The 24987-nt window shown below is 37.9% G+C and overlaps 1 protein-coding gene across 4 annotated transcripts in view; it reads left to right on the top strand.

Annotated features, from left to right (window-relative positions):
- Positions 1 to 24987, top strand: part of RPGR (retinitis pigmentosa GTPase regulator) — a 73425-nt gene that overhangs the window by 24351 nt on the left and 24087 nt on the right. For 3 of the 4 annotated variants that reach the window (XM_088833714.1, XM_055437987.2, XM_088833713.1), the window contains exons 10-16: positions 1165 to 1350; positions 2265 to 2436; positions 6936 to 7033; positions 7427 to 7489; positions 9755 to 10684; positions 22362 to 22496; positions 23940 to 23997. In XM_088833714.1, coding sequence (XP_088689840.1) covers positions 1165 to 1350; positions 2265 to 2436; positions 6936 to 7033; positions 7427 to 7489; positions 9755 to 10684; positions 22362 to 22496; positions 23940 to 23997 — 1642 coding nt within the window. Of the gene's footprint in view, positions 1 to 1164; positions 1351 to 2264; positions 2437 to 6935; positions 7034 to 7426; positions 7490 to 9754; positions 18110 to 22361; positions 22497 to 23939; positions 23998 to 24987 lie in introns of those variants that run through there. The other variant, XM_088833712.1, reaches the window with a different exon arrangement.

The following is a 24987-nucleotide window of genomic DNA, read 5'->3' as shown; positions in this document are numbered from 1 at the left end:
TGACACTTATTTGGTACAAGATACTGAACTGAGGATGAGAAATACAGAGCATGCAATGATGAACACTGAGACCAGATTCTCACTCACTGAGCTTATAATCTTTGTGTGTGTGTGTGTGTATGTGTTGGTTGCTCAGTTGTTTCCGACTCTTTGCAACCCCATGGACTGTAGCCTGCCAGGCTCCTCTGTCCATTGGACTCTCTAGGCAAGAATACTGGTGTGGGTTGCCATTCCCTTCTCCAGGGGAATCTTCCCAACCCAGGGATTGAATCCGGGTCTCCCGCATTTCAGACAGATTCTTTATAATCTAGCCACCAGAGAAGCCCCTATATAATCTTATGGGGAAGATATTTTTTTTAATGCTATACATAAAACAGATCAGTTTTAACTTTGGAAATATTATGAAGGAAAGGTTCAAAGTATGCTATTCTATTGTGCAATGTAGAACTCTATGAAGATACCAGAAGTCTCTTTATTGTAAACACTACACAATGTTTTTTTAAGCATTTTATTGAAAATTACTTATTTCTTAAAGTCCTTAAGATGTTGATTACGTTTTTCATTCTTTCACTATTGTGCATGCTTGCATTTTGCTCTTGGGACTTTTAAGCATTAAACTTAACAAACATTCACATAAAGAGAAAGGCTTGAGGTCATGTTTATCCCAAGAGACTGATGTATTCTTGGGTCCCTTATTTTTATTTATTTATTAATGTGTTTATTTTAATTGGAGGATAATTACTTTACAATATTGTGATGGTTTTTGCCATACATCGACATGACCCATGGGTCCCTTATTTTTAAGTAGAACTTCTCTGATTTTTTTCAAGTTGTTAGTGTTGCTCCCAGATTAAAATAGCATTTTCTAACTTTTAGAGAGAAATATAATGTGCCAGATAGTTTTTTCTCTATACTATATATTCAGTTGAAAGTAAAATGATGTAATAAATTTGGTCTAATTTTCAGTACTAGTTTTTAAAGAATATATATTGTAATTCATGTGTTTTGTGTGTGTGTATGGAGGGAGAGAGGGAGAAAGAGAGATTCAATCATTCAGTCTAGGAAGTCTACTGCTAAGTTAATGTTTTGTAGCTAAAAACTGTTAAAAACCCATTTGTGTTTGAAGCCAATGTCGATTAATTTATCCATGAATTTATGCTGCAGGTTGCTTGTGGTGGATGTCACATGCTAGTTTTTGCCACTCCACGACTTGGTGTCTCAGAAGACGTTGAGTCAGATGAAATAAATGATTATTCCTTCCGTTCATCTATATCTGTGCCCGTCAGTGATCTGCCTTTAGAAAATGCACTGCAGAGATCTTTATCAGCACGCTTGCGCCGTAGAGAGAGGGTGCGTTTGTGGCCTTTTCTATATAATAACACTGTCTAGTGCTGCAAAGAAAACTGGAAGAAAACAAATTTATTTTCTTTTTAAACCAAAGAAGGGTCTTAGATAAATTTACTATATAAAATGATTAGAATTAATGGCTTACAAACTTTTAAAGAAGACTCAGAATTAAACTGTTAAACAAATTAGAAAATTGAAATGATCATAGATAACCTGTGTAGACAGTGATACTGCTAAAGTGTTGTCTCAGCCGTATGTGAATTGACTTCTATTTTGCTTTTGTCTTTTAAAGCTAATACCTCATGAGCAGTGAAAGGTTATATATTATAAATAATGAAAGGTTGAAAACAAAAAATAAGGACTTTGGGTTGAAAGGCAATGTTCTTTCTTAATTAAATTTAGGGATTCTCATTCTGTGCTTTAAAATGATCATTACAATGACACTTATATTTTAAAAAGTAAAATCCCAAGTAATTTTTAAAGGAGACATTCCTTTTTTAATAAGAATTACTTTAAATTCCCAAATGTATACCTTTAGAGGTAAAAAGTTACGTTTGGCTTTTTATTATGAAAAAGTATATATGGAAAAATTAAGAAATATCCTGTAAGTATTTTGTAGTTGGTTTGTGTTTCCTGAGTAACTGTTTTTTTCAGGGAAGGCAGAGAAAACACACATATACTTTTCCCCATCTTGTGAAAAATATACCTCCAGATTGATGATTTAGAGCAACTTAGATACAGAGTCAACAAAACGAAACATTTTTGAGCCCTTGGGGATTATTAAAGAGTGAACATTGTAGGACATTGGCCAATTTGAAGTCTCTCTCTTCAATAGTTTTTGCAACCTCAGGGTAGTTTACATCGATATTAAATATATAACATCATCTAACAGTTTATTTAACCTGTTTGCTTTAAAGGAGAAATCCCCAGACTCTATTCGAAGCATAGGAACACTGCCTCCAGTTGAAGGGACTTCCCCACAACCCATTCGTGCTTTGCCTCGTTTCATTCCTTTCTCTATGTCTGCAAGTAATCTGCTAGAGAAAATGATGCCTGAAAATGAGAACTCTATGCCCCCAATGGAACCAGGTAACATTTGATACTCTGCTTGCTCTCAGAAGAAATGTACCATTTATTCCTTCTGTTTTCATGTTCATCTTCAGATGTTTTCTCCACTTGAGTTGTTTTCTTCCTAGTTAGAGAATGACATCTCATTTGAACTCAAATCCAGGAATACTCTGACTAATAGAAAGCATCTCTGATGACCTTAAAAATCCCATGTGATGACAGCAGCGTATCTTTATAGAGCAGTATATAACATACAGATCACCTTCTCTTACATTATCACCTTTAAACCCAGAAGCAACCCAAAATAGGTGGGAGTTAGAGTCTTCATTTTTACATATGAGAAAAACAAGTCTTGAAGAGATTGAGTGACTTGCCCACGGTTACTCAGTTTTATAAATGAAATGAACAGGATTTGCATACAGGTCTTCTGGCCCTATGTGAAGTTATGTATTTAGGCAATATAGCATCATGGTTAGGAGTATGGATGTAGAGTCCAATTGATCTGGGAGCAGATGCCAGCTCCAACGTTTATTAACTATATGTATCTTAGGAATGTGTTTATGTTGCCACATGGCACGTGCTCAGACGATAGGGACGGGGCAGGAAGTTAGGACTAGGAGACCAGAGTAAGCAGTAGGTTTGGAATTAAGATAATCTGGGCATCTGGGATTAAAAACAGTGGGACAGATCATTTTAATATCTTTGGGCTCAGGAACCTACAGAAAAGTTGAGGTAACAAAGGATCAGGAACTCAGGCAAGAACTGTGGACCATGGGAATGGAATATTCCCTACATCTAGGACCTTGATAAGGAGCAGGGTTTCTTACATCTCACCACAACTTTTGTGTTTCCTTTGAAGATAAGAATCACTGGTACTCTTCAGCCCTGTACATGGGAAAAGTAGATTCTGACAACTGTGTGTGCAAGGAAAAGAGAAGTTTATGGTTTGGGGCAAGTTGTTTGCCACTTCCAGAGATTAGAATGTGAAGATAGAATTTTTTAGAGTAAAAGGAAAAGCCATCCCTTATCTTCTTGTGACTGTTTACTAAAACAAACTTAATAAGAAGTATTTTGAAAGTTGTATCCCTGGAGGAAGGAATGGCAACCCACTCCAGTATTCTTGCTTACAAAATTACATGGACAGAGGAGCCTGACAGTCTACAGTCCTTGGGGTCACATTGAATCAGACATGACTGACTGAGCACACATCCAACATATAATGTGACTTTTTCTAAATTATTTGCAGACTTCAGTGTTTCTTATGGAGATAAGGAGGTTAGGGAAGACATGGATGAGAAGGTGACATTTAAGCTAAAACAAAGGATAAGAAAATAACCACACAAAGAGAGAGGATGTGTCTATTCCAGGCAAAGAAAATAATGTAGTTTAAGGCAGTCTATAGGAAAAGGAAAAAAGATCATTGGGGTTGAAGAGAAAGTGAGTGAAGGAAAATCAAGAGTGAAGAAAAAGACAGGACAAGATGATGTTGGGAAAAGAGACAGCAAAAAAATATTCATGGTTCTATAGGCCATGAGAGGCCTAAGTGATTTGAGTGTTTTTCTTAAGTGTAATAGAAAGTCATTAAAGGATTTTAAACAGTGGAGTAATGTGCTCCAATCCCATTTATGGTTTAAGATGATCATTTTTACCTACACGTGGATGCAGGGATACCAGACTAGAGGTGGGAAGAAAACTTCAGAGCCTTTTGCAAGAGATGATGGTGTGCAGACCTGAGGTGTTCACAGTGGATATAAAAGGGAGCCCATAGGAAATACATTTTAGACATAGAACCAGGGAACTGGTTAAACTTGTTAATAAATGACACACAGATGTGTAGGCAGGAGGATGGTTGACTGCTTTGAAGGAAAAAAGTTAAAAACTGAGTTTGAGATCCCTGTGAGGCATCCAAGCAGACATATCAAGCAGGCTGTTGAAAAAGAAAGTGTAACATTCAGAATAGAGGTCTGGACATAGAAATAGAAATAGAAATTTGGAAACCATCAACATGGAGATGGTATTTATAATTCATGGAAGTTGGTGAAATCACTATAGAGAATAGAGCAGGAAGAAAAGAGTGCTCAGCATTTTGCCTCGAGACTGTCTGATGCTTAGAGGGTAGGAGAGGGAGGACCAGGAAAGCCACTTTTCTCAACCTTATCAGCCAGTAGGGCAGGAGGAGGGAAATGAGAGAGTAGGGTCACGAATTCAAAGTACTGCTCAAACCTCAAGAAAAAGGAGTGCAAAGAAGCATCCCATGGATCTGGCATCATGGACATTTTGGTGATCCAGACAAGAGTAGTTCCAGGGAAGATCAGGACAGAAGGCAGAGTGTTAAAAATTGAGGCATGAAGGGGAAATGAGGAAGTGAAGGGGAGATAAAGTGTGTAGATAGTTCTTTTGCCTATTTTGGTCATGAAGAGGAACAGAGAAATGGGGCGGCTAGAGGGAGCTAGAGGGAGATGTGGAGGGAGTGGGAAATATGAGAGCGTATTTGTATGCTAATAGACATGAACCAGTAGTTCCAGAGAGACTGGCAGCACATGAGAGAGAGAGTGTAACCAAAGGTGCAAAGGTCTTGAGAAGACAGGAGGGGCTGGCATACAGAACAGTCTTTGTTAAGAGGAAAGACACATCCTACATTTTAACAGGAAAATATAGGTAAATGTGTATGTTTGTTGGTGAGAAGATAAAACAGATCAGGTCTGATGACAACTGTTTTCTCAGTCAAGCGTAAGGCCAAGACCATGAGCTTAAACAATATACTATTTTCTAAACTTCCTCTCTGCCATCTCCAGTCTGTCCTGGTTCATACTTTTCTACGTTAATCTCCTTCTGGTGCCATTTAGTTCCCATCTGCTCCAGTGTCTTCAGAGGATCCCTAATATTTTTTTTTTAATAAATGTAAATTTCCCATGTAACTCCCACCTGCTTTTCCAGCTTCATCTCTCTGTAGCCTTTTTCTTAAAACCATTCATTTATGTATTGTCTGTGGCTACTTTCACACTTCAGTTGCAGAGTTTGATTATTAGGACAGAGGCCATATGGCCACAAAGCCTAAAACACTTGCTGTGTGGCCTTTTACCAAAAAAGTTTACTGAGCCCTGATGTTGATCAGACTGAAGCTCTTCATAGTCAGACCAAGTGGAAAACCTATAAAGTCCAGGCAGACTTGAGATTGACACTTGATACCAAAGCAGTCACTGAACCTTAATGTATTCATTTGTGAAATGGGGATATAACACTTACCTCTCTTATTATCATGGAATTAACCTGACATATATAAAAGCCTTTGTTCCAAGCACATGGTAAGCTTTCAGGGCAGCTGTTCCACAGCTTCGGTTAGCACTAGACTTATTTTCTTTCCCATTTACCTCCATCCCTACCTCTCAGAATTCTACTCATCCATCATTCCCTGTAACTCCTTAGTGAAAAATTTCCTGAATGAATTTGTAAAGGAGAGAGCACTGTGGACTGGCATTTTCAGTGAAGACTTCATTAAGGAGCTCTTCTCAAATACGTATATATGTACTAAATAGGGATATGGTAATTGAGAAAAATGTAAGGTCAGATGAAGCTTGTAACTTTTCATCATCTGCTTTATGATGTAATAATCTTATGGTTTTCTGTGAAAGTTTCTAGGTCTTTGTACTATTTTTCTGTTGCTACATAAGCAATGACCCTAAAGGCTAAAACAACAAACATTTACTATCTCACACAGTTTCTAAGGGTCAAGAATCTAGGACCAGTCTAGCTGAGTGATTCTGGTTCAGGATGTTTCATGCTCCTCTTGCAGGAGGCTGGACTTCTTCATCACGTGGGCTTCTCCTTGGGTATACTCACAGCATGGCTTCCCCCAGAGCGAGTGATCCGAGAGAGAGAGAGGACTGAGACATAAGCCACAGTAACATCAGATTGATCTGCTTATTTTATTGGCCATACAGACCAACCTGGTAAAATGTGGAAGGGAACTACACAAGTGTATGCATAGCAGGAGGGTATAAGTTGATGGGGATCTTTTGGGCACTGGCCATCAGAGTACTTGATACCTGGTAGTATTTACCCCAAAGGAATAATGTTTCTCTGTTCATATGAATGAAGCGGTTGTTATCTTATCAGTGTCAGGATCTTTAAATTTTCAGAAAAATTTTAAAACCTGCTATCACTGAATGAATTCTGTTCAGTTCCCTTAATATGAGGTTAAAGGACCTTTGAAAGTGAAAGAAAGTGAAGGTCACTCAGTTGTGTCCGACTCTTTGTGACCCCATGGACTATATATATAGTCCATGGAATTCTCCAGGTCAGAATACCAGAGTGGGTAGCCTATCCCTTCTCTAGCAGATCTTCTACACCCAGGAATCGAACTAGGGTCTCCTGCATTGCAAGCGGATTCTTTGCCAACTGACCTATTAGTAAAATTATAACTGTACTTTTATATTACAGAGTAATTTCTGTGTATTGTCTAGTTGTCTTTCACTTTTCTGTTGAAACCTGGTTCTATCTTTTCTCTGTTAATCATTCAGATTATTTTCAACATAAAATGATCAAAGAGAAAGAGACAGACAGTCTTTCATCAGAGGATTCAGAAAGCCTTGGAGAAACTGCTGATGTCTTAAATATGGTACTGGTTTTCCTATTTGTGCAATATAGATACAAATTTGAGTTTTAGTTCTTCATGTATTTGTATGTGTACGTCTGTGTATATGTGTACTTCCTAAGCCATTCTATACATAGAAAAAAGCTTTTTGTTTTTGTCTTGGTTTCATTTATTATTTTAAACTTAGATTTAGTGAAGTATAGATTAAGTACTGTAAAATTAATTTCAGCCCTCACATTATTATTATGCAATTGAAAGTTGATTATATGATTGTCTGAACTGTTTTGTATTAATTTTATTTATATGTATTTTAAATCAACATATAATGATATATAAATATATAATCATATATATGAGTATATAATCAGTTATATAGTCTTTATTTTTTTAGAACATATTTTTAAAAATTTATTTCAGACACATATGTTGCACCTGAATTCCAACGAAAAACTAAAATTATCACCAATTCAAAAGCAAAAGGTATGATACAGAGAGTTATTTTCACTATGGTGGGAAGAACAGTTTAAATTATTTATATTTTTCTTGAAAGGTTTCTGGAAAGATCTCAAGAAAGGTAAGTATTCACTTACTTTAGGATTTAAAAGATGGGGATACAACATGTATAGTCTCCATTTGGGCTTATTCTGTTGGTATGTATTTTCTGTGATACAAGAAGACTGGCACTATTTCACTGCTGAAATTTGCTCTTTGGAGTCATTAATAAGTGACAATATCCATACTTTATTACAAGACAAAGGATATTTATTTATTACCGTGTTGGAAGAGGCTACAGTTGTTTATGAGTGCCTCTCACACTTTGTTTGAGTGTGACTTTGGGTGAGTTACCTTGCTGACCTTACAGGATGATATTAACCTCTTTTCCATTTCTAAAGTTTTGTGATTTTTAGTTAAAATATTTGATAATTGCTCTTACAATGTTTGGAATAGGCTTTAATTTATCAAGGAATTGGTAGCAAGATTAAACATTTGGAAATTAATCAGAAACCATGCATGAGTGATAGAGACTTTTAATGAATAGCAAATGAATAGAAGAGGAAGGAATATTCTGGTTTTTCACAACCCTGGAGAGATAAAAGCCTGTCCTGAAATTATTTGTATTTTCTGGCTTGAAGGACCAGTGAGGTGAAATGATGAAGGGTTCAGGATTAGAAATATAATTGGAGAAATGCAAATTGAAGGACAAAGGCTACAGAAAACATTCCATTCATATTTCTAGTACCTCTGCCACATTGTTAAACTAAAAATTCTTAAAATCAAAGTCACTGAAATGCAAGAGAATCTGGGTAAATTATAAAAATTTAGTGCCAATCCTCATTAGTCATATCTATATCTTACTGAGAGGCATATTGAGTAACAGCATTCTTTTTGAATATGGGAGAGCTTTTTTCCTAACACAGTTGTCGAAGCTCAGTGACTGATTTGTTGACTTGACTGTACTTCCAAGCAGACATCTTTTGTGTGTCTTTTCTTCCTCTTAGACTCTGGGCTTTGCCTCTTCTGTGCTGCTTTTTTGTGCTAAGGAAATAAAGGCACATGCATTTATAAATCATTTCTGGCATCTGGGCCTCTGTCTGTCTTAGGGCTATTGAAAGAATTGTGACTTTTTAAGAAGAGACCGAGAACAAACAGAAAACGAAAGCACTTTCTTTTAAACTAATATATATTTTATATTTCACGTAGTCCTTTTACGTAGAGGCCCTACCAAGCCTACTTTAGTGAATAAAAAAGATTTATTATCGTATTTCTATATATTTTTAACTTGTGCTGTTTTAATAATTTGTTTAGCAAAAAATGACCTCTTCCTAGGTCTAGCATTCTTCACAATTTATAAAACTTGATTTAGTGAGCTTTTACTATCTAAAGACTCAAATTCATCAACTATTTCAGTCTGTTAGCTTATAGAATTTGGATCAACAATTTGATTTGCCTTATTTTGTCCAGAAAGAAATTAATTTCATATTCTTAATGTATCATTGAAACCTCAATGGTTCATTATATAAGTTTTTATAGAAGTTTATAAAATTTTAGTAAAATTTTATATTTTATGTTAAATATTTTTCTCAGTTTTTTAGGTATGCAAATTATTATAATTAAAGAATATAGTAAATAAAAGGAAGAGGGTCAAAAATTTGAAAACTCAAATATTTTGTTTGAAAATATATTCATTATTATGTGGTGTATTGATAAAAATATTTCATTGTAATTTTCAGATTTTTTCTTCTAGAAATAAGCTTTTTCTTATTTCAAGTTTTTAAAAAATGCATATTTTCATTTAGTTTCTGTCATTTTGAGAATTTTGTGGACTCAAAAGACCAATCAAAATTTGACAAAACAATAGGGAAAGTAGAAAAGTGTGCATTTTTTAACAGTATTTTTCAAAATCAGTCTGGAAACATATTTAAGAGTTGATTCAGATTAAGAAAAGGGGCAGAGAATAAATATTGGTACTGTGAGTAATGGCAAAGTTAAGGCAGGTGGTAAATTTGAAAGTTAAACACAGATTCATGTTACTGAATCAAAATTAGGTGCTCCACAGACAGAGAATGGCATAAATTATCCCCCGCCAAAAAAAAAAAAAAAAAACTGAGGAAAATGTCTGCTAAACTTGGGCATTTTAATTTTCCAAGTGAAATGTATGATAATGGAAAATCTTGGTATTTTATAATAAATAAGTTACCTTTATCAACTAATAGTAGTATGACGATTACTTCAAAAAATTTACAGAAACAAGAAATAATTGAGAAACCGAAGCAGCATACAACTTATACTGAAAATGATGATAATAATGAATATGAAAATGAAGAGATGTCCCCAAAAGTGACAGAAGGGAGAGTATATAAACAAGTTTTGGCACAAGGAATGTACGCAATACCAGCGGCTGTATCTGTGGAAGCATTTTCAGATGAGGACGTAGGTAATAACTCAGACCAGCAAAGTCCTCAGATCAGCACCAGTGCAGAGGCCTTTAGACATGAAAATAAGTGTGGTGTCTATTCATTTAATAGTGAGGAAATAGAAAAGGAAAGTGATGAAGGACAAAGTCAGAAGGATTCAGAAGCAAGAGAAATAGTCTCTGAGATGGAAACTGATCTGGTGAAAATGACAGATCTGAAGGATATAAGAAAAACTGAAGAGAATAGAAAAAATATTGATTTTTTTGACGACTTAGCAAATAGAGACATGAATATTGAGGATGAAGAAGATAAAGATTTTGTTAAGGAAAGTAAAGGGAACAAGCAAGATACGATCTTTGACAGTGAACAAGGATCTATAGAGGAGGAAGACAGTTATTTTGAAGGTGAAAATGAAAGTCAGCAAAGTATAACTGATGGTTTTGAGCAGCCTGAGTCAATAGAATTTAGCAATGACGAGAAAGAGGATGATGAAGTAGAAACTGATCAAAATTTCTGGTATAGCAGAAAATTTATTGAACAAGGACATGAAGAGGCCAAACACAAGATATCCAAAATCATGGCAAAATTTGAGTTTAAGTGTGATCGCTTATCAAGGATCCCAGAGGAACAGGAAGGAGAAGAAGATTCAGAAGGAGGTGGAATAGAGGAGAAAGAGATAGAGGCAAATGAGGAGGAGTGTGGAGAAAAAGAGGAGGAGGAAGCAGAGCTCCTGTCAGATGACCTTACAGACAGAGCTGAGGTGAGTGAAGGCAAGGGAAAGCTAGGGGGAGAGGCAGAATACATGCCTGAAGGTGAAGGTGAGGGAATCAGGAAGGAAGGTAATTCAGGAGTGGAACAGAGAAGTAGAACAGGAAGTGAGGAAGGAGAAGAGGGGGAAGACATGGGAGAGGGAGTAATAGAGAGCCTGGGTAAGGGAGAGAAAGACCTGGAGGAGAAGGAACGACAGCAAAAGGAAAGGGAACAGGGCCACCAGGAGCAAAGAAGCCCAGGGAGGAAAGAAGCAGAAGAGAGGAAGCACGGAGGCTGGGAGGGAGAGGAGGAGGTAGGTGAGGAAGAAGGTGAAGAAGAGAAAGACAGGGAGAAAGAAGAAGGAAAAGAGAAAGAAGAGGAGGAAGAGCAGGAGGGGAAGGGAGAGGAGTTAGAAGAGGGGAGATGGCAGGAAGGAGAGGGGAAAGGAGATGAGGAGGGGCAGGAAGGAGGGGGAGAGGAGGAAGGAGATGGGGAGGGGCAGGAGGGAGAGGAGGAAGGGGAGGAAAAGGAGGAAGAGGATGGGGAGGAGCAGGAAGGAGAGGAAGAAGAAGAGGAAGGGGATGGGGAGGGAGAGGAGGAAGGGGATGAGGAGGAGAAGGAAGGAGAGGGGGGAGAGGAGGAAGGGGATGGAGAGGGAGAAGGCAGAAAGGGGGAAGGGGATGGGGAGGAACAGAAAGGAAAGGAGGAAGAGGAAGGGGATGGGGAGGGAGAGGAGGAAGGGGATGGGGAGGGAGAGGAGGAAGGGGATGGGGAGGAGCAGGAAGGAGAGGAGGGAGAGGAGGAAGGGGATGGGGAGGGAGAGGAGGAAGGGGATGGGGAGGGAGAGGAGGAAGGGGATGGGGAGGAAGAAGGGGGGAAAGGGGAAGGGGATGGGGAGGAACAGAAAGGAGAAGAGGAAGGGGATGGGGAGGGAGAGGAGGAAGGGGATGGGGAGGGAGAGGAGGAAGGGGATGGGGAGGGAGAGGAGGAAGGGGATGGGGAGGAGCAGGAAGGAGAGAGGGGAGAGGAGGAAGAAGATGGGGAGGGAGAGGAGGAAGAAGATGGGGAGGGAGAGGAGGAAGGGGATGGGGAGCAGGAAGGAGAGGAACAAGAGGAGGGGGGAGGGGATGAGGAAGAGGAAGAAGAAGGAGAAGAAGAAGAAGAGTTAGAAGAGGGAGAAGGAGAGGAGGAGGGAGAGGCGGAAGGAGAAGACCGGGAAGGAGAGGAAGAGGAGGGAGAAGACGAAGGAGAAGGAGAGAAAGAGGGGGAGGGGCTGGGGGGAGAGGGAGAAGAGGAGGGGGAAGACAGAGTGGAGGAAGGAGAGGAGGAGAGAGAGAGGGAAGGCGTGGAAAGGAGAGAGAAGGAGGGGGCAGTGGGGAAGAGGAAAGAGAAAGAGAATGGGAGAGAAGAGAAGGAAGAAGATGAGAACGATGAGGAAGAGAAGGGAAAGTGCCAGGAGACAGGCAGTGAAGAAAGTGGAAGGCAGGGAAGAAAGGGTGGGGGAAGGGAATCCAAAGTGAGCAAAATCAGAGGATCTGGGAAATATGATAAAGACAGAACACATCCAAAAACGTTTACTACTAACAGGGAGGGAAAGAGGAAAGGGCATGAAGTACAGAGGTTCAAAATACCAGTGCAGTCAAAACAACTTTTAGAAAATGGGCCACCAGATTCCAAAAAATTCTGGAATAATGTATTACCACATTATTTGAAATTGAAGTAACCAATTTTAAATTTGACCGGATTATGTCCAGCCAAACAATTTTAACATCTCACGCATAACAGGCACTTATTCTATTACATTGATTTTTGTGTCATGGTTACTTTACATGTGGTACAGTATAAATTCATAAAGATAACTTGAGGCACTGGTAAATTTTGGCTTCTCTTAAACTAATATTTTGGTGTCCCCCCAAATTATATAGCTAAAAATATCAAAAGGTCATAGTATATAGTTAATATTCTAATTCCTCACTGAAGACTGTTAGGAAGGAGTATATTATAAAAGTATTTTGTTTGTGTATATAAGTCCCTTTAAAAATGGCACAGATCTTTAAGGGTTATAAAAATGTTTAATCTCTTATGTTAGTATAGTTTTTTCAGTCTATGACTACAGTTTGCCTACCATAGAGAATGATTTTATAAGAATGGGTGTTATTTTAAAGCTAAATGAGGAATTCACATTTTTTTTAAAGTAGTGCTTTTTGCCTTTAATGTGTCCCTTTTGCAACAATCTACAAAGTGACAGCTGGGTTCAGAGTTTAGACTCTAATGTCTCTTTTAGTTACTGTTTGGTAAATGACAGAATATAAAATGAAATGAAAATGAATATATATTCTAGAAGTATGAAAATCTTTTAAGTGGTTACTGGCCAGGCAGAGCTACTTACTGGGCTTTGGTTTCCTTATCTGTAAAATAGATTAGATTTTAAAATGGATTAGATGGTATAATTAAAGCCCTTTGTAACTCTTAGATTCTTTCATTCTAACATGTTTGTTATTTGCTTAAGAAAATTTTTAAGGAAGAAAAATCATGTTTTACAATTAAGCCAGTTTTCTATAAAATGTTATTTACTCTTAAATTATGACAGCTTTAATATCTTTTGTCTTCTGTAATTCTGTATTTCCATCTCCTATAATTTCTGAGCTTTCACTGTACTGTCAGACCTTCGTTTCCAGTACTGCCATTCCCAATGTCTATTATTTACCTTCAATGTATTCTTGATTCACTATTCTGTAATTCTCTGTTTGCTGTTTGTCAGAATGTTTCAAGTAAAATAAAAATTAAATGTATACAGTCAGTAGTTGTTTGTGAAAAGGGAAACTTTTAGATACTGAATTTTAGAGAGGCTAGATTTCCACTAGAGTAATTCCATTGTATATAATGCAGCCAGTTGTTTCTTCATGGCTTTCCTTTCCCAGCCCCTTCAATATCTTAGGCATGATGGATTTCTTATACTTTCCTTTTATCAAGGAGGATTGTGATGGTAGACATCCTGTGAATTTTGTGTAGGTTGAATTCTTTACACATTTGATTTTCCATGAGGAGAAAGACTCAGATAGAAAGTGGAAAAATTCCTGAAGGTAGTTGTAAATCTTCTTTTAGCTGAGAGACTCTCTGGTAGCTTCCACTAACTAACCAAATATGTGGGTTTGGCATTGCAGTGTTCTACAACATTCATTAGTGTTAGGATTGAATTAATACCTAGATTAAAATGTATGTGTTGTGTTGATTCTAGTGCCAAACGTGGTTGCTTTAGAAGTAGACTTAGGATTAAATAGGATGGATGATAGAAGTGGAGCTCATAGAAGAATAACCTCCAAGGAGATGAGAAACTCTTAAGCTCAAGTACAGTGGTAAAGGTCTGGGTGTTCATCTTCCACTCAAGAGATAATCAGCCATCAATGCTGAAATGATGCTCTTAAAATATGTCCATCTCAGTATTTGAACCAGTTGAGATAACCATTTGTAAACAGCATTTCTTATCCTTTTCTTTACCTTTCTCTAGCCAAAGACAATGGAGAAGGCAATGGCACCCCTCTCCAGTACTCTTGCCTGGAAAATCCCATGGACAGAGGAGCCTGGTAGGCTGCAGTCCATGGGGTCGTGAAGAGTCAGACACGACTGAGTGACTTCACTTTCACTTTCACGCATTGGAGAAGGAAATGGCAACCCACTCCAGTGTTCTTGCCTGGAAAATCCCAGGGACAGGGGAGCCTGGTGGGCTGCCGTCTATGGGGTCGCACAGAGTCGGACACGACTGAAGCGACTTAGCAGCAGCAGCAGCCAAAGACAAAAAAATTGTGCTCTTTTAGAAGCAGTCATTCATGCAGGCCTAGTGCTCTGGTTAAAAGAGCACTGGCCTAGTCATCTTCAGACCTGAATTAATACTTGGCTAAGTAGATTGGAGTAACTAGTTCCCTCTTTATTGTCCACATCTGCTGGTTGATCAGGCTTTTAGTGTACTTTATCAGTGATCATTTCTGAGGCAATATCAGTGATCATTTCTGAGGCAAGTATGAGTTGTGTATGTAGAATCCGTTGAATTACAGTTTCAAATGAGCACTCTGGCAGAAAAATAAGGTAAGATACAAAGGAGGACCACAGAAACATCTGCCGCTGCGGACCAGCAGCACTCCAGGTGAGTGTAATTGAAATGTTCTCTATTATTTCACTATAGAAATCATTGATTTCTATATTGTATTTCTATTACTGTATACATGTAGGTTAAAAATAAAATGCTACCACTGAGGAAGGTGATGTAATTCCGTCCTTTCCTTCTTTCCATTGTGAAAGTTAAATGTGATATTATATGCCCAGTACCTGACACATAACTTCTATTTGGTGCATATTATTCAGTCAACAAATATTTATGTACCAAGCACCAAAAAGAGGACAGAAGCTACCCCAAATCAGGTGGATCTCAGGAAGTGAGGGCTGCTCTCAGTTAACCTCCTGTGGCCCTCCAACCTATCAGGGACTTTAGGTAAGTATCGATTTCTTGAAGGAACACCAGGGAGAAAGAGTTCCTATAACTCTGCCTGAACTGTTGCTTAACAGTGCCCTTGTATTTGCCGATACGCCTGTGTTCTTGGGCAGATAGTTTTCTATCTGCCCAATGATAAAAATATGATTTGAAGATGAATCTCTGGCTTTCCTCCATTAAATCCCTTAATTAATAAGAAAGACATGGTTTTTATACTCTAAGCTATTTCTACAGATTGACCAGAAAATTTATCAGCATAATAGAGTGCTTCAAGCGTGGCACTTCAGCTGCCACTGAGAAAGACAAGGCAAGGGCTTCCCGGGAGTGATAGTGAAATGGGAAATGAGTCATGAAAAGTAAAGCCTATCCAGGCAAAGAGTGGGCTGGGTGATGGAAGCCAGGAGAGTGTTTCAGTGTGACTGCAGCCTAGGATACCTTTGGACTAGATAGAGAGGCGTGAGACCTTCTGTGTTTGTAAAAGATGTTAAACAGGAGTAAGGTTGATCACACTTGGGCTTTTGTGGGATCCTTCTGTCAACAGGATGGAGGGTGGAATAGAAAGGGAGAGGACCAGAGTCAGGGATTGCAGTCAGAAGGCAGTTACAGTTGAAGAGGCAGAGACTGAAGGGGGGCTGGACTAGGACAGTAGGATGGAGAGTTGGAAATGTGTCATTACGAAAGATTAAGGGATAGAATTGGAGGGCTTAGAATTAGGTAAAGATACGGAGCTTGGAGGGAGGGAAAAGGCCAAGCTTTTCCTGTTTCTGACTTGGAGAATTGGGAAGAAAGACTGTCAGACATGGAGGCTGAGAACTGAGGAGTAGGGGCAAATCGAGGAGACTGCTTGTGGTTTTTTCATCCAGGAGATGTTCAATAGACAAATATACATCTGGGTCTGGCACCCAGGGAAGATGGTGAGTATCACCAGCTTATGCATGTAGTTAAAACTGTGGATTTGAATGAGAGGCAGCATTCAGAATGTGAAAAGAAAAGAGAACTGCAGAGAGAATTCAGGGAAACATGAGTAGGTAAGGGCAGGTTGAGAAAGGGAAGTCTGAGAAGGAGCAAGGGTAAGAACACTTTCTAGGAGACAGGGGTCCCCAAAGCCAAGGAATAAGGAGCAGTGGAGTGCCACAGGTCTGGGGCAGAGCCCACGTTGCATCAAAGAGTGAACTCCAAGAAGTCTGCCTTGCAGAGACATAGAATCAGAACTAGATTTTGAGAAATAAATATCAAAGCGCTCTGTTGGCATATTTCTCAATTCAGGAAGGGAGATGTATATTCCAGAGACTTTGGAGCTCTGGGGTGAAAAATTCTCAATTTTTATTTGCTATTACTATATATGATGATACATAAGAATAGGATATTACTGATGTGAGCTTATCAACAAAAAAGTCTGCAATGCTTTAAATACCAGTAAGGGTTTTTTAAAAAGAAAACAAAAACAACTCTGAGGGCAGCCATTACAGTCTGCAAATTATTTGGGCAGAGTTGGTTCAGAGCATGGGCTCTATAGTCCAATAGGCCTGAGTTCCTGTCCCAGCCCTTACTGATTAGCTGAGTGGACACCTGAAAAAGTTTTTTTTTTAATCTTTCTGAGTTTTACTTCCTTCTTTTAGTAAAGGAAGGGGGGTCTTTTAATAGTTAACATATGGAACATGTTAGGAATACTCAGCAAATGCTAATCTGTATCACTCTTATTATCCTCTCTGATCACATTGGGTTAGGTACAATGCTATTGTCACGAATCTCCAAGTCACTGGCTGATGTACATGAATATAGTTTCATGTGCCTGTAAGCCTTACTTTAATTTAAACACAACATAGCAACCGCTCAAAAATTAGCTTATGGAGGTAGATCCATGGGAATGAAATAGACTACAATAATGATAACCCTTAACTATGGGGTGGAGTGAAACTCCTGTTACACACCATAAATGAGTCAAATGCCGCCCCTCAGCATGTGAACCATGATGAAAGACTGATGGCATTCACATGGTTAGCCTCAGCCTAAAATTTAGATATTAGTGCTGTCAGGGGACCAGAGTTCCCTCTGTATCCTAATTTTTTATCAAATAGTTAAAAAATAAGGCACATAAATTTCAATCATGGATCATGTATTTGTTTAATGTAAAGAGGAAGATAAATCTTCTAAAGAAAAACAGGGGGAAGTAATAGAGTAAAGCTGAGAACAAGAATAAGACTACATTCCTTTTTTCAGGCCTCTTTTCAGAGTCTTACTGTAATGTATTTGCTGCTGAAAATATAGTATTAGCAATGAAGTAACAGGCACATAGCAAGAAGGGGAAGTTTAGAGATTATGGTGTCATTAGAAGCAAAGAACTGGGAAGTCACAACTGGTAGCCTGTGGGTGCACTCCAGCCTATAGACTTGTTTGGTATACATAGTGATTTTATAAACATTTGAATCAGATGCCAACATTGAAATATCAGATTTTACATTGAAAACACTGTTTTGTGGGCTTCGCTTTTAAAATCTGAGTGTCTAAGAGTATCATGCCCATTGGCAACACAGGCCTATAGCCCAGTGGAGACCTCCCTGACAGGCCTTCTTTCCTCTCTTGCCCTGGCTGCCAGGCACCTGGCAGAGAATAAAGGAATGTGTTACAAGAGGGTTGAACAGAGAATTGTACACTTTAAATGAACTACTTTCTATTGATAAGATCTGGGACATGGCAAAAAGTGTCCAAGCTTCTTGTTTTGTGACAATCCTCCATGTACACTTGGGATTCTATCTTACTTTTTATAGAATGAACTTCACAAAATCACTTCTGTTTGCATACAAATACTTATTTGCTCAAGTTATTTTCTCTGTAAACAGTCTTTTTCATCTTGATACAGACCCTCCTAGATAGGTGGCGATAAATGTCATTTTTCCATTTTATAGATAGACATTAAGTAGGTGCCTTGCTCAGGCTAAGAGTGGTGGAGCAAGGCTTAGAAAATAGTGTTTAGATATTTCTAGTGTAGTTAAAACATGCACTTATATGTCAGCTCTTCTTGTCCTAAAAAAAAAAAAATACCTTGAAACTGAGATTTTAAAATATGCACTTACCACCTGATGACTTAGGTATAAAGTTCTATGCTGTATTTTATTTTGTTGTTTGGAAAATATTTTCTATCCTCTGTGACACTGAGGCAAGTCATGAATCCAGAATTGTAGAGCAAAATTTTACACATTGTAGCCTTTTTTTTTAACTTAAAAAAACTCTTTTGAAATTAATACATAGGCAAGTATATATCTCATGCATATATAGTTCAATGTATTTTCTACAAACTGCACACACCTATACAGTCAACATCCAGATCAAGGAAAAGCACAGTGTCAGCTCCCTAGAAGCGCCTCTTCAATGCCCTCCCATCTGCCACCCGCTCCAGGGTGACCACTTGGCCAACTTCTGATTGCAATCTCTAGTTTTTAAAGCATACAATATATTCATTTCTTAAGGAAACTGAAACCTTTTGAGAAACATTTGGTTTCTTAGTATTTCCCCTAAGAAATGTAAAAACTATTGCCCTGATCTAGACCAAAGCCTGCAGGTACCCTCGCTGTGTCTGACCAATGAAATAAGGGTTCTTTTGTGGGAGCCAGGCCCAGTCACTTCTTCACTGGGGTCCTAGCACAAAGATGATTTCCCCTGATCACCCCAGAATACCTCTTTACATCTAATGTGGTTCTGGTGACAAGAATGTATTTAAACTTTATCCTTTCTTTTTATAAAATGACAGTATTCTGCCAGTCTCTCCTAAATTGTTTCAGTTTGAAGGTAAGTGCTGTATGTGACTTAAAGTAGTTGTCCAGATGCGTATAGATTAATTTTAAACGTGCTTAATTAAGTGCAAAGTGCTACAATTGATGATGTGATTTCAATCGCAAATGCATTTTCTAAGAGCTTTCTCAAACTTAGAAAATGATATAGTTCCAACAGTTCTTCATTGTTATAGATTTACATAAAGTTAATGAGTAAAATTGTATTGGGTTGGCCCAAAAGTTCTTTTGGTTTTTAAGGTATAAATAAAAGACACATTTTTCATTTTCACCAAGAACTTTACTGAACAACGTGTTCACCGATTTGTTCCACTACCTTCTGCCATTTTCCAGACAACTTAGTAATTCCATCTTCCCCAAATTTTGTATCTTTTTGATCAAAAAACTGTTCTATGTACCTTTTATAGTTTTTCAGGGAATTGAAATTTTTTTCCATTAAGAGAATTTTGTAAAGACCAAAAGGGCATCTGAAAGTGCAATGTCTGTTGAATACAGTGGATGAATCAGAACTTCCTAGCCAAGCTGAACAGTTTTTATGTGGTCATCAAAGAAATATGTGGTCTTGCATTATCCTGATAGAAGATTATGCGTTCTCTGTTGACTGATTTCAGACACTTTTCGTAGAGAACTGCTTTCAGTTGGTCTAATTGGGAGCAGTACTGGTTGGAATTAATCATTTGGTTTTCTGGAAGGAGCTCATAATAGAGGACTCCCTTCCAATCCCATCACATACACAACATCACTTTCTTTGGATGAAAATCAGCCTTTGGTGTGGTTGGTGGTCTCTTCCATTCCACATTATCGTACAGTATCCACTTTTAATTGCTTATAATTTTTTAAAAAACGGAATGTTTTTGTTTTTCATTGAGAATGGGATGCAGAAATACAGTCAAGAAGGTTTTTTTTCCCCACTTATGTACAACCCAAACATCAAAGCGATGAACATAACCAAATGGGTGCAAGTGATTTTCAACACTTGATTTGATTATTTTGAGTATGTCAGCTATCTCTCACATGGTATAACTGATTGTTTTCAATGTTTCGATTTGATCACTATCAACTTCAACTGGTCTGCCTGACTGGGGAGCATCATCCAGCAAGAAATCTCCAGCATGAAACTTTGCAAACCACTTTTGACACATTCAATCAATCACTTCTCCATACACTTCTCCATACCTTCTCCATACACTGCACAAATCTTTTTTTTTTTACATTTTTGTTGTAATTTTACCTTTCTTGAAATAATACAGCATAATATGTTGCTTTTTTCTTCCATCTTCAATATCAAAGTGGCTACACAAAAATTCACCAATTTTGATGTTTTTTTAATGTATGCTGATATGACAGCCATCACAATACAATCTAACAAAATTGTTTTGAATGAAGTTAAAGACAACTAAGTGCTACTAGAGCCATCTTACAGGGAGAAAGAAAGAACCTTTTGGCCAACCCAATAGTTAATTATAAAAAAAAGCAAGATGTCTTGCTTCTAAAATCAGGTCAAACTCCATGTTTCTTTTCATAATAGCGTGATATTCTATGGTTACATTAATACCTTAGTAGACTAGCACAGTTACAATTGACCCAGGTCCTAGATTATCCAAACTGTCTAAGAAATGAGGACTTTGATGGGACACAGCTCACTGCCCCTCCCTCTGGGAGATAAGTGGGCAGAATCTGAAGTTCTCTGTCTCGAGAGCTCTGTTCCTTTCTAGTTGGCCTTCAGATAATGCACATTTATGAATACATATACTTATCAGACCTAAGTCTTAACTTTAGTAATCTTGTTTCCCATTCTCTTCCAAGGTAAAGTGATCTCTGATTATTTTATTTACTGTCATGTGCATTTGGCTAGCCATAATATGTAAGTCACTTAGAGGGGAAAGCATGCAGAAGAATCAGAAAGCTTTAGGAGTCCTTGGTAAAGGGTAGCTACCTTGTCGTGAACCCTACCCAACCTAAACGTGTAGCACACCCTTCAGTGTAACCCTCTACCCTGTCGCCTTCTCCTGTATTCTCCTCCTGAGTGCACTACCTCATGACCTTGATTAACTGAAATTAAGCCCTCCCACAGTAACTTCTGAAACTCTTTCTTACAATCTCAAGACTTCACTTCTGGATTGCTTGTCCTCAGTGGGAGTGCTATCAGGCCATACCCTTAATGCTACTGGTCTGAGGATGCCACTTATATATGTTACTGAGGTGTGAAATACATTCTTTCCCTAGCCTGAACTCTCACAATTTATATTTTTTGCCTGGAAAAAAAAAAGGTGAGTTAATTATTAGAGACATTCTTTTCTAACCACCCAATACAAATTCTGTTGGCCAAATAGCCACTAGGAAGGTGACTGTGAGCAGCTAGTTACAGTGTTGAAGGGATAAAAAGGGCCTCTATGGTCTCAGGCAAATATGGCTAAGGTGAACTTTGTAAAAACATTCTTCAAAGGAGTGAATGGCACAAATCACTTACTGTGTCACCTGCTTTAGGGGCCATTGTGCCTTTAGTGAAGAGCATAAATGAAAAGCATAGGTAAAAATGTCCAATGAAGAGTCCAGTCTCTTAATGACAATAAATAAGCAGTTTTCCACCCAAAACGTGAAATGGCAAAAAATATGTAATCAATATTGAATAAACGGTAAAACTAATATTTTCTGCCTTTAACGAGCATTACATGATTTATTATCAGTCTACCAAATCCATAGACAGGCTATTTTATAATTTAGATTAACTGGACAGAAGCCAGATGGACAAAGTTCTGCCTCTGTTTGGTTTCCCATCTGCTTCAAATAACCAAGAGCAAACCACTTAAACTGCCTATGTCTCTTTATCTTTTTCCCAGAATGTAAGTAATTATAGTTACCTCTCTCTTGGATACTGGTGAATTGTACTTCTGAAGTGATTTTAAATCCCTGTGTTTTGGGAAATGAACATAGTATATACATATGATTATGTTATAATGCTACAGTAGCTAGAAAGCTTTTGAATTTCTCTAATATTTAAAACGGAGAAGGCAATGGCAAACCACTCCAGTACTCTTGCCTAGAAAATCCCATGGATGGGGGAGCCTGGTAGGCTGCAGTCCGTGGGGTAAGCATTCTTTTGAGGCAGCCCAGAAAGCATTTTGTTCTTCCATTTTAACTTTAACGATAGGTGCGGAAAAGAACTTTGGGAACCCTAGTCATTGAAAATGTTGAAATAGAGTAACTAACATGTAGAAAATCCTTGGTAATATAGTAACTTGATATGGGGCATGGATTATTCAGTATTTTACTTCTTTGACTTTAGTATTTAAATTCATAGTCTGTGTGTTCTTTGAAATGGTATAAATTATTTATGACAGCAATATCACATCTCTTATTTTTTTTAAAAAAAGAAAATTTTAACTCTTCCTGGATTATCAATTTTGTCACAGGATCATGAACTTTCCAATACTGAAGACCTGGTTCAGGAAACTGATGAATATACAGAAGGCAAGAAGAAAGATACAGGAGACAATGAAAGTGTTCCTGAAGACGATCACAGTGACACCGACAACTCAGTTAAAGAGGTATTGACAGCTGTTGAAAACGTATGACAATATGTGCTTAAATCCTGGGATCCTGCTCAAGAAAAAGCTTATAGGTCTCCTGGTCTCTGCAGAGGGCAGATTCCAAATTCCATGGAGAACAGAAATACTTCTGTGAATGACTTTGTTCACATGCTGTAGGACAAAACTTAGGCAGATTTATGAATCAGGCACCCTTTTTTCCCCCTCTAGCATTCTTTCCACACTTCTTGGTAGCATTCTGTTCTTCAGATGAGTGGAAGTAAATGAATATGGCCAGTATAGTACACTCTTGAGAAATTAACCAAGAGATTCAGCACCAGGTCCTTGAAATGATAAAATTGCAACATTAACAGCCCAGTACTAGTGGCAGAAAATGGGATGTGTATGTGCACACATACACGTGTATTTTTACATGGCCATGGACAAATGAAAGTTGTTCACAGCAGTGTTTGAGGTTGTGATTGGTTCTGCACAGATGTGGACTGGGAGAAAGTATTTATAGGAGGAATGGGAGGAGGCCTCCATGAGGAAAAGGAAGTCATCCTGAAAGTGGAACTAGAGATGTCGAAACCATCTCTTCCAATTGGCAGATTTCCCCAAGTGATCCTGCTAGGAGACAGGTGGTAGGTTTAAAATCATTCATTTTCAAGCACTACTCTGGATTCATTTCAGAGGTATGGAATTCAGAAACCCAAACCTAGTGATACTGTATTGATTCATTTTCATTTCATTTTTTAGATCGGTTGCAAAGAGTTCTGAGTTAATCATGCCATCTCATTAATGAAACACTACCATCACTTGTCTGTGAGAGGCTCTTCTCTCTTTATTTAAATTGATTCCCTTTGAACCCCACATTCCCCTTTTCCGTAACATAGACAAGCATTAAAACATGCTTTCCTTTTATTTGAGTGTGTACTTGTAAAACATGTATTGTTTCGTGTGTACGTATTTATAACTTACGAAATGGTATTGTGCTCTAGAGGTCATTCTCTCCCTTACTTCCTTCTCTTTCCAAGACTCCTTTCACTGAGGGAAAAATACATTCTAGAAGTTATTGTTTTCTTTCAGAATAAGGGGAAAATTCTGTTTTATAAGGAATATTTATGAGTTCTAGTTATGGTGGTCCCTGAAATTATTTAGCATAGAATTCATTAAACTCCAATTGACATTATAAAATGTTGAGCTAATTCATATACCAATCAATGTTCCTGAATCTTCTTTGAGTAGAATTCTTGAAAATACAGTTCTTGTTAATCATACAGTTTTATGCTAGCGAAAGACATTAACAATTATCTAAGGCAAGAGTCCAGCAAAGAGAAGTAATTGTCACACGTTTATGTTATTAGCTAGAGACCGACTCTAGAACTCTGCTTAAAACCAAGACTAGGTTTTCTAGCCCAGCACAAATATGTTTTTTTTATATTGTTTCTTTATTGTTTATAGGATGAAAAAGTCAACCGAGAGGAACGAGCCATTCATGAATACAATGAAAATCCAAAAGGTGTGAGCATATTTAACTTCGAAAGCATACTTTTAAAAAGGCTAGATACATAGCATACTACGTTCATATGTACCTACAGATATATATACATATATGTACTGTGTAACTAAGCACATAGCTTTCACACATGTATTCTATTGTACGCTTTTTATTGTCATATGACCCTCATAAGCTATGAAATATGTGGCACAGTATTACGTGTCCGCATTGATCACCACCATAGCTTCTTTACATGGAAATATTCCCATCGCTCATGGCTGCTCGTGTGTCAGTGTTAAGTGATTTAGAACAGCCTTTTTACTACTTTTTTTCAATCAGTACTATGAAGTTGGGCATTTGTCCCAGATCCCCATTTATATGTCTGGTGAGCACTGCCAGACCCTGTCACCAATGTCCATGCTGGCCTCAAGCCACAGCAGGCCATCCAGTTATTTCCCCCAGAGCCTAGACCTGAGTCTTTGATGGTACCACAGGCATTTCAGAGTAATCCTTTCCCAAGCCTTGCTGCTGGTGTCAGAGAACAGGTGCCACAGAACAGAACAGACTGTGACTGCCCTTGAGACCTGCAGTTTCTACACCCAAACCCTTGGTGTTTTTGCTTTATGAGCCCTATATTATTTTCCACACCATAGCATCACAGTGTGCTTTTGCTGCAATGTCATTACAAATAACTCTCCATAGTAGTGCATATCTCATCTGAATTTAAGCAAAAGAAGGAATAGTTCCCCTAATACTTTTTTCCTTCTAACTTCTGCAGAAAGATAGTAAGTTTTAGAATATTTTCAGCAAAATGTTAAAATATTTGTCATTGCTAAGTATTCTGCACCCTATAACCTAAAATGTTAAAAAGAAATTAAATTTAAGATTTAGGCTGTTGATAATATACAATTAGAAGAATGCACATGCTTCATGAATATACTTGCAAGATCATTATTCAGCTATGTAACATATGGATTAATTTGAAACACCAAAGGATATAACATGTCCATT

This window comes from Moschus berezovskii, chromosome X (genome assembly GCF_049115385.1).
Source record: "Moschus berezovskii isolate FMDL1 chromosome X, NW_MosBer_1.0, whole genome shotgun sequence".
Classification (NCBI taxonomy): Eukaryota; Metazoa; Chordata; class Mammalia; order Artiodactyla; family Moschidae; genus Moschus; species Moschus berezovskii.
Note: the sequence above shows the minus strand (reverse complement) of the source record. Positions and strands in the feature narration are given on the sequence as shown.